This window comes from Lepidochelys kempii, chromosome 10 (genome assembly GCF_965140265.1).
Source record: "Lepidochelys kempii isolate rLepKem1 chromosome 10, rLepKem1.hap2, whole genome shotgun sequence".
NCBI lineage: Eukaryota > Metazoa > Chordata > Testudines > Cheloniidae > Lepidochelys > Lepidochelys kempii.
In genome coordinates this window covers 67,069,606-67,079,911 of record NC_133265.1, presented here as the reverse complement: position 1 = coordinate 67,079,911, position 10,306 = coordinate 67,069,606, and the positions used below count along the sequence as shown (strand labels likewise).

Sequence of the window (10,306 nt, the reverse complement as noted above, 5' to 3'; positions counted from 1 at the left end):
AAGTGTGACTTTTGTTTTCTGTGCAAAATTTGAATGTGTTCTTGCTGCCTCATAGCAATTTATGAAGGAGAACTTTTTGCAATAGGGACTGTCTTTTTACTTCATGTCTTTATTGTCTGTTGCGGAATGGGGCCCTGATCCTTCAGTGGGGACTCTAGGTAAGACTGTAATAAGGAGCAGGCCACTCCACTAGCTACCAGGCTTGCAAGGACATAAAGAACACTGGACTAGAGAATCTCAGGGCTATAGTAAACATATTTTTTTAAAAAGGATAAAGCATTGTTGCAGCAACAGCTGCCCCAGGGTATTTTACTTACAGTTTGCAAGTGCCCCTGGATACTGGCTACTTCATGTAATTATTTCTAAATTATGCTGATACAATAACATAGGGGCTACCCCTCTAATTATTTTTAACTTTCAGTAAGGGGGCTTAAGAGGGAAAATTCTGTGTAAAGAGTGGTTACAAGCAGGTAACCAGTGCTGGTTAAAGGGGTAGTATAAGGCTAAGGGATTGTTTTTTCTAGCCAGGATCCACCAGAGCATTCTGAATTGGAGATTCTGAATGCAGGGGCCAGGCCTTGGCTCTAAATTACAGGTGTACGCAGTCAGTTGTACTGTGATATTGAAAAGAAGCACAGACCGATCCCCAGGTTTGGGGCAGAAACCTAGGGATCTCCCGCCCGAGCTACCTGCTTGCTTGTTTGTTCCTAGTGCTGGTCAGGGTAACAGGCCTCTGTGTACGTTTTTTAGAACAGTTCAAGAGCACAGATCAACGTTGACTCCCTCTCACCAATTCTGGGCCAGGGCAGCATATTTCCCCTTTCTATCCAGTCCAAAAAAAGGCCACACATTTTATTCCTACTTCAAAGTGCATAAACCCCGCACGAGGCAGGTGCATCGGCCCTTCAGAGGCGGCGTGCTGTGCAGGGGGGTGAGACGGTGGGAGCCGGGCCCTGCTCGGGACAGCACAGGCTGGGCTGTACAGCGGATCCTGGCCCTGGCACCCTGCCGTGCGCGGCGCTGGCCCCCTCGCTGCAGGACAAGCCAGTGGCTGGCGGGTGCCGGACCCGGGATGGGGCTGAGCGCACACGTGACTGCGGGGGGCGGGGTTTGCAGCCTACAGCTGAGGTCCAGGCCAGCCCAAGCACCAGGACGCCTGGCTGGCGGCTCTGCCCCGCGCGCGTCGGACCAGCCACGCAGCTTCCCTGCTCGCTGCCTGGATTCGGACGGAATCCTAGCGCCTGTTCAGTCGGCGCGTGCGCAGCACTCTGCCGGCCCCGGACCTGGGAAGCCGAACGGGGTTTCCCTGCAGGCCCCGCGGGGAGGGGTGTACCGGTGTTGCCGGAAGTGCGGGTCGGAGCCGCCCACGGGTCGGTCTGTGTGATGCTGCTGGCCCTGGCCGGCTTCCGTCGGCGCGGCGGCTGGGGGGGGCAGGGTCCCGTCAGTGCCAGCGTGCGGAGCTGGAGCGGGGCCATGCCACGCAGGGTCAGTCACTTGGGCCAGGGCCGCTCGCTCTGGGGGGCAGGTGGGGGGAGGGGAGAGAGCTCCTTGCCTGAGCCGGGCCGCCCTGCGGGGCGCTGGGGTGAAGCCCATGTAAGCCGGGCGGTAGCTCTGGGTCCCTCCAGGCTCGTACCGGCCGTTGCTGGCTCAGCGGGCCCTGGCCTGGCGCCGCTAAGCCACCGCAGCGCTCTGGGTTCCTGCGCCGCCGAGGGGCGCGAGCGAAACGGCCTTTCCTGTCCGCGCCCCCGGCTACTCCGGGCCTTTGGCGGGCGGCTTCGCGTGCCTGGGCCGCCGCCGTGCGGAGCTGGGCCCCCCGACCGTTGGGTCGGTCACACAGCATCAGGGGGGGGGAACCGTGATTCTAAAACCACTGTCATCGCTGGGGAGCGGAGGGGAGACTGGGAAGCAGGAGGAGTGGCTGGGACTAGTTATAATCTCTGCCTGGGTTGGCTAGATTTCAAGTTTGCAGTGTCACTTTAACAGCTGCTGGGTTTTTGTTTTTGTTTTTTGTTCAGGGAAAAGAAAAGTGTAAAGACTCAGTAAAACCTCCTGTTCCTTCAGGTCCAGTTGTAACTGACAAAAATGGTTCTGTCACTATTGCTGTTCATGCCAAACCTGGATCCAAACAAAATGCTATAACAGGTATATGCTAATGAAAAGTGTAATTATGAGGGAAATAGCTTTGCTTAATTAAATGAACTATTTGGGAAGGCAGTTTTTTCCCTTCTCTCCCTGCACCCATTTCTTTGCACAAGTTTATGGTCCTGCAGAGGTCCAGGTGATAGTGTAATGTGGGTTCACAACTTTCATTATATCAAAATGACCCGATGTTCCTTGTGCTCTGTTTGACTAGGTGTAGTTGATTGTACTGGCAAAACTGGAAAGATGTGTTAGAGTAAATCCATCTTTTTACAAGCACAGGGAGTAATTCCTGGTAATCACCTGATTTTAGTTATATTCCAGTATAACTGCTTACATAAAAGACTGCAGCCTGGGAGTATATCTTCAGGTGAGTGCAAAGCAAAAGACTTGTTATCGTGGACAGGATCCAGTGTTGTTGTTGTTGTTTTAAAGCTGATCTATGTAGCAAGTATGTTGATAGATTATTTCTCACAATTCAGTTTTACAATCTGTATATATAATTTGTTCCATCCTCTTATGAACACTACAGGCATATACATAAACACAAACGAAAATTTCTCTTGTTCTTTTTCTCTTCTGTTCAGCAGGGGGAGCCTAGTTACCATTTATGATGAAAAGCTCAGTCAAATCTGATCTCTTTATAGCACGGGTTTCAAACTCAGTTTACCTTAGGGCCAGTGCCAGTCCTCAAATCCTCTTAGTGGGCCAATAATGTCACTGAAGATGGTGGTCAGTCAGAAAAGAAAATGTTTATATTGTATTTTTTTATTTCAAATTTCTTAGAAATAATAAAACTGTCGTACAACTTTATACAGTTCTTCGCCTGCCAGAGAGTTTTTAGTGTTTGCCAGACACCTGGCAATGCTTCAGTTCTGCCAGTTTGTTGATGTTTGGCCTCAGTGACTAAGCAGTTGAAACCTTCAGGATTGCAGCAAGGTGTGCATCAGATAGTTGTGTTCAATATTTTGACTTGTTTATATTCATTGTGGAAGAAAGTGATGCTGCCTCGATGACTGAATCTGCCCAGCAACTAATGATGCTGCCTCTGCCTGGTGACTAGAGATGGTATCTCTGTCCCTCTCCCCCAGCCAGTGGGATCTGTGGGGTGTGGTGCCTGCAGCAGACATTGCTGGCAGCGTGTCTGCAAGCGTCTCTCCTCCACGGGCCGCAGTGGGGAGGTTCTCGGGCCGCAGATGGTCCACGGGCTGGGGCTTTGAGACCCCTGCTTTATGGTGAACCATCCTTTGTTACAAAACTACAAGCTTTGTGATCCTTGTTATGATTGGTATACACACCCATTCTCTTTCCCTCCTTTCCATTGTAGATACGGGAAGAATCAAATATAAATAAAGTACTAAAACTCAGCGTGACAGACTTGTGATAATCTGAATTCAAAGGTCCCCCAAGGTAGTCAAAACTTGAACTTCTATAGTGAAACAAGCAGAGAATTTAAAAAAAAAAAATCCTTCAAGCTTTCTTTAAAATAAACAAAACAAGACAAACTCTTTTCCTTTGCAGATCACCTTTGATGCCTTGTTTGTGCTTAGTTGTTATGGTGATAAACACAATTTAAATGCTCATTGACAGTATGTTTTTAAAATCTTCAAATGCTTTAAACCAAGGAGCAACTAATAAAAGTCTGGATAGTGCCATCATCTTCATGCTTACATGCAAACAAGAAGTATTCATTATGTAGGTATGCACACTACACTAATTAGATGGGTCTGTTACCTGTAGGATAATTCAGCATATATTTCATCTTAGAGGGACATTAGTAGGTATTGTGACAAAAGAGATGATAATCAAAACTGCAATCATAAAAACTACTGAGACATTAACCACCATTTCAAAATCAAATTGTAGATTGACCTCATGTCTGGAAGCAGGGACGGTAGTAAAGTGGTAGTGAAGGGCCCAGTATCTGACCTTCACACTTGGGGAAAAAATTATGCAGAGTCTGCAGCCTGGCAAAGCGTCACTGTATCCAGCAAAATCATGGAACAGGATCCAGATAACTACAGAATGAAACTTGTTAATTCTTAAAAGTATCACATCCTAGAATCTCAGGCCCACTCTTCCCTATTTATAAGGACTGTCTATTAATACATGCATCTGAGGAATTGACTAGCCTTGCTGATAAAGGGGAAAAAATAGTAGAATTAAGTGCATGTTCTTGATACAGTAAAAGTCATAAGATCTATCATCAGGTGGACTGTTTCAGGAGTTGTCTACTTGGTTTCAAATCTTTCTTTAAATATATGAAAGTAAAAAACTAGGCATCATTAATGCTTTGAAAATAAAAATCCTAAAATATTTGTTATAGATGTGACAACTGAGGCAGTAGGTGTAGCTATTGCTGCACCTCCATCAGAAGGGGAGGCAAATGCAGAGCTGTGTCGTTACCTTTCTAAGGTTCTAGAAGTGAAGAAGAGCGAAGTTGTTTTAGATAAGGTACAATACTTTTTTCTTTTCTGCTCTGCTACAGTTAGATTTCTGAAACTTGTAATAGAGACCACTTTCCACATACAGCAGACCAAGTTTCTAGCTTTCAAAATACTAGTATGGAGATATATTAAGGTGTGTAACTCAATTATGGAAGAAGAACCTATTTTAGTCTTTGAATTACTAACTCAAAATAATCTGTTTCTCAGTGGCCTAAATCAAGCATGCTGCTACTTTTTCTTGGCATTTTCTATGTCAGTATGTGGTTCATGTGCTCTGTGACCTTTAAAGTATTCTTCATACTGAGTCTAACTTCTTAGAAAATGAGACTGTCTTGCACAAAACACCTTTGCAAGTTACTTTGTTCTCCTTATTTTAGAAATGTTTATATTTGAGTAAAGGATCTCTGCTGGGTCACTTGATTTCACAGTGATGAGCATATCAATTCCGAGAGAGCTTTGCTTCTGTTGTGAAAACAGTAGTAACATCAGATCTCCTACACTGACTACTCTGCATGATTAAACAGGTGGAAAATGCATTAATTTCTTCTGCTGTCGCTTTTGTTTAAAGTCAGTTTTCTCCAATATCTCTCTTTTAGAATTAAGATCAGATTCGGACAATGACAACTTCTGTGAATTACATGTTTATGTAGGTTTCAGAGTAGCAGCCCTGTTAGTCTGTATCCGCAAAAAGAAAAGGAGTACTTGTGGTACCTTAGAGACTAACATTTATTTGAGCATAAGCTTTTGTGAGCTACAGCTCACTTCATCAGATGCATGCAGTGGAAAATACAGTAGGGGGATTTTATATACACAGAGAACATGAAACAATGGGTGTTACCATACACACTGTAACAAAAGTGATCAGGAAAGGTGAGCTATTATGAGCAGAAGAGGGAAAAAACCTTTTGTAGTAATAATCAAGGTGGGCCATTTCCAGCAGTTGACAAGAACGTGTTTCAACAGGAACAGTGGGGTGAGGAAAGGGGCGGGGGGGGAATAAACATGGGGAAATAGTTTTACTTTGTGTAATGACACATCCACTCCGTCTTTTTTCAAGCCTAATTTAATTTCATGTTCTCTGTGTATATAAAATCCCCTTACTGTATTTTCCACTGCATGCATCCGATGAAGTGAGCTGTAGGTCACGAAAGCTTATGTTCAAATAAATGTGTTAGTCTCTAAGGTGCTACAAGTACTCCCTTTTTTTATTTTTAAGTAGATGTTTGTGATTGAAAAGATTAAATTCATTATCCTTTTAAAAAAACAAGTATTAAATCTTAACTGATTGTAATAGAGAACTTCAGTATACAAACAAATTAAGAAAATAGCAAATAACCCCACTTCTACTAACTTCTGTCATAGTCATACTGAGAAGTCAAGAGTTCTACTACCCAACAGTGAACTGTTCATTTAGGGTGGCAGCAACAGCAGAAGGGACATTGAGAGGAAATAGAACACTCTGTGTCCTGTTTTGGGAAGACTACCAGTTAGTCTTTGGCTTATGTTACTCTCATGTTTGTGTGACATATATGAAAAGTGGATGAAGTCTGAGCCATCTATTAAATGTATTCGTTTATAGGGCCAGGAAGATAAGAAGAGTGTGTGGATGGATGCTTTTTTATGTTGTACATAAATCTAAATGCATACATTTTTAAAAATAGCTGTTAGAGGCTACATTGTCTAATGGACTGAGCACTACTTGGCTGGTAGACAGGAACTCAAAGATTTTATATCTTGGCTTTGCTGCAGACTGGACAAGGTACTTAACCTTTATTTTGGTTTATCCCACCTATAAAACGAGGGTAACACTTGCTTACCTACCTCACAGCCATGTTGAGGATTAATTAGATTGCACTTGAAAAGCACTATATAATTGCTAAGCAGCATCAGGCATAATGAGGAGCAGCACTGTTCAACCTTTTCTAGTCAGCTCTGGTAATTCTAGTCTGACCTACAGCATCCAGACTATTTTATATTAGGACTTGTCAACCATAGACCTTCAGTCATTCTGAACTGTGCCTAAATTGTGAAGTGGGTCTGTCTTGTGACTCCAGCCAGATTTTCAACCTAGGTGTACAAGGCTAATACCATATGGTAACTGTTACCTAGCATCATTCTCCCTTGCCTCCCAGCTGCTATATAATCAATCCTCAGCTGGAAAAGGAGATCCAAGCTAAAACTGAAAATGCAGAACTTCATTTGTTGGTCTTATTTATCTTGCCTTACAGAATTTTAATCCTGTAATACAGTGCAATGTGACTATGCCACAACTTGAGAAACTGAAAGTTTCTTAACAGTGATTATCTTCAAATAAAGGTGGAGAAATTGTACTCAATAGATTATGGGATACTGTGGGGCAGTCTCTTAAGATGGAAAGCTGCTAATTTGTGCTTTCAGGGGAACTTTTATATATGTACTGTAAATGTAATTCTAGATTTGGGATCTTAATTCAATCTAGAAATGTGGCTACTGGATTCTTACATGAGAGAGGAAGCATTTTGTTAGCTCATCCTTATAAAAAGTAAACACCAGTTGGCCAGACTATTGTTTAAAGATTGCCTTGATTTTCCTTTTCTGAGTAAGTCAAACGCAAATGGACATGCACCTTAGAAATGTAAAATAAACTTTTATACTAAAGATGACATAGGAATGTTTTCTTTTTGCATGGTTGCTTTTTTTTAGTTGTATACAAGATAATGGAAAGAAATGGCTCAGTGTGTACACCTGCAATAGGTTTTCACTTGGCATGAGCTACTCAGTGCTTCTGTATAGACAGGATGTGAATAATGCATACAGTTTAACTGCTCTGACTTAAGACAGCAGTTATATGCAGACATCCCAGCTTGTTTCTGCATTTCATACAATGCAGTTCCATTTTCCTCTTTCTTGATAATGCTCAAAATGAGAATTTGGCTGAAAAGCAACAACGGGCATATTTGAAGTGCATCCTCAAGGTGAAAATACACTGAAGTATGTCAAAGTATAAACATCTGTAGGTGGCATCTGCATGGTCCCACTTGCAGGATACATTGCTGAGCTTGGAGAGCATCCTGCTGTTCACTCCCCATCCCAGCTCATGGAAAGAGCAGCAGCTCAGGGCATGCTCTAAAACCTGCCTGCCTACTTTGAAATATGTAGCAGATCCAGTGACTCTGCTCCCTCCCACCCCAGGAATAACTAGTGATGATATTGGGTCCCTGGCCCTACGCAGCCCATTTATCCAGGGAGAGATTATTTTCTTCCTGGGTAAGCACATGAGTGGGTAAGTGGGTTTTTAAGGCCTGTCTTAAGGCTCACTCTGCTATGGCCAAGCTGGCATCCATGGCCTGCTTCAGGAACGTTAGAGAAAGCTTACACTTTGCAGGGTTGCTACCTGCAGCTCATTCACACATTTACTCAGAGTCCTCGACTCATCTAGATTCAGTGTTTGTTTTAGAAGAGTAGTTCTGCAATTCTTGCCTAATTGCACACCCCAGTCTGCCTTCTCAGGAGCTCTATCTCTTGTTAGACTTGCACAAGTCAGACAGCGGCATCTTGAAGAAGAAAAATGTTACTTAGCAGTAAATATCTAGTACTTTGAGAATGGTGTCTGTGTTTTTATACTAGCTACCCATCATCCTCTGGTATGGTGGAAGGAATTGTGGCTGCTGCACTTCCATGGCCCTCTTATAACCTCAACTTAGAATGCCACAAGAAGGTGCTCACAGAATCCCTATGCACACCATTTTCCATAAGGTCCCTGAAGCACCCTGGCACTAGAGGATGTGTCTCACAAATGTGACTAGGCAGAGGAAATAACTCTGATTAGAATTACTGGTGAATAACCTTTTTTCGCTACAGTTGGTTGTGTGTAATCTTAATACTATATTGGCACTATGATTAGTTTTTAAAATGTGTACTTAGAAGTAAAGAAATAATTCTCTGAATTCATTTTTGTGTTGAAACAGGGTGGTAAATCTCGTGAAAAAGTCGTGAAGATTTTGGTGTCGATGACTCCGGATGAGGTTTTAGAGAAACTGAAAAAAGAAGTTACCAGTTGAGACAAAACAAAAGCAGGAAATGGAACAGTGTGTCTTGAAAATCTTTCATTGAATGTAAAGAGGAGGAGGGACATTCTTCAATGAGAGCACACAAATGCAGGCTATGGGTCACTTACCAGATTCTTTTGTGTAAATGTGTAGATAAATTTAAGTACACTGTAAATTACAAATCTCTTCCCTATTCTTCCATACTCTAAACTTTGGTTTAAATAATCCCACAAAACTAAGGCCCAAGCTAGAAGTGGAAACAGGATTTATCGTTAGGTAGGAAAGCCATCTTAACCCTGAAATTTAGCTGAATCTACATCACGAATTCAGCGTGACTGGGCTCCTTTTCTATAGTTATCTTCAAAATAGCCTCCTAAGCGTAAACCCAGTCCTGATGAGTATTTGGGCAATGTTTTTGAATGCAGGCATAATTATTTTTGGTTCACAAAGTAAAAAGCTTGGAGTGACAGGCTTATGATAAAGCACTGGAACGATGTCAAGAAAAATATGGTGCAGAAGAAAAAATCAATTTAGAAGTGAGAGCCTAAAAGAGCAATCAGTGTAATATATAGTGGCATGCGTAGGGTCCAATTCTACTCTTGTCTACACCACTGTAAATCCAGAGTAATGCCTTTGAAGCCAGAGGCATTGCCCTGGATTTATATAGGAGCAGAACTTTTCCCTTAAGCAGTCAGAAGAATTGAGTCTGCAATATGAGAAATTGATACAGTACTTAAGCAGCAAGTACACAAAAGCTTGCTTTGATTCACTAGGAAGCCTATAATCAGAGTTGCCTAATAAAGATAGAGTTTCTAATAGAGTGGTCAGAAATGGTATCTTCACCTTATGTGCCAAATGTAGCAATTTGTTTTGTATAATAAAAACACAGCACTAAGTTTCATCAACAGTTCTTGTATTTTCAACGAGAACAGATTTTTTCTAGCTGTGACTTGACTAATAAAACAAAATTAGTTTGTTTTTAGACTGTCTTACCAAGAACAAACAAAATTGCTGCTGACCTTCTCTTGATCTAAATAAATGAGTTGTGTTCAAGAATCAGTTTCCAGCTCATAGAAAACTGAGCAAAGTGAAGAAATACATGGAGTGGTGTTAAAGAGTGCAAAGATTATACATGGGATGAAGTGGGAGAAGTAGATGTAATTAATCGCTCTTGACAAAGTACTGGAATGCAAGCTTGTGTTCCCCACTAATAAATGTGATGTCACTATATTTGGCTGCTTCAGCTATCCTCTTAGGTTGCAGCTGTTACGGGTTAGATTGTGTTACTTTCTACATTGTTTCTATCTAACAGCTGTAATGTGTAAATGTGATATTATAAGTTTAATGCCTAAAAGTCAATAAACCGGTCTAAAAGCCCACTAAGCTTCTGCATCTTCCACTGGGAAAAATCCATATATTAAAATAAGTAGTAGAACTGTATCAAAAAAGGCTTTCACCAGCTGTGCATAATGCAACAAGCTGCATATCTCAAGTTTCAGTTTTCCATGATCAAAAACTGCTTTTCACCTTAAGTCTCTCCCATCCCTTCCATTTTCAGCAATGCAAAAATGTTGCTAATGGTTCTATCAGGATGTGTCTCTCTACTACCTATGTGCTGATAAGGTTAATTGCTAGAGGAATAAAGGAATAAATATATGCAGCTTAGGTCATGTTTTGCTTCCTCAGGCTGAT

At 42.2% G+C, this 10,306-nt stretch overlaps 1 protein-coding gene across 1 annotated transcript; it reads left to right on the top strand.

Annotated features, from left to right (window-relative positions):
- The first annotated feature begins 1,376 nt into the window (after positions 1–1,376).
- C10H15orf40 (chromosome 10 C15orf40 homolog) lies at positions 1,377–9,993 on the top strand. Its single transcript, XM_073304052.1, has 4 exons — positions 1,377–1,485; positions 2,016–2,142; positions 4,466–4,593; positions 8,534–9,993. The coding sequence occupies exons 1-4, from the start codon at positions 1,384–1,386 to the stop codon at positions 8,624–8,626; spliced, it is 450 nt and encodes a 149-aa protein (XP_073160153.1). The 5' UTR covers positions 1,377–1,383; the 3' UTR covers positions 8,627–9,993.
- Positions 9,994–10,306: the final 313 nt, after the last annotated feature.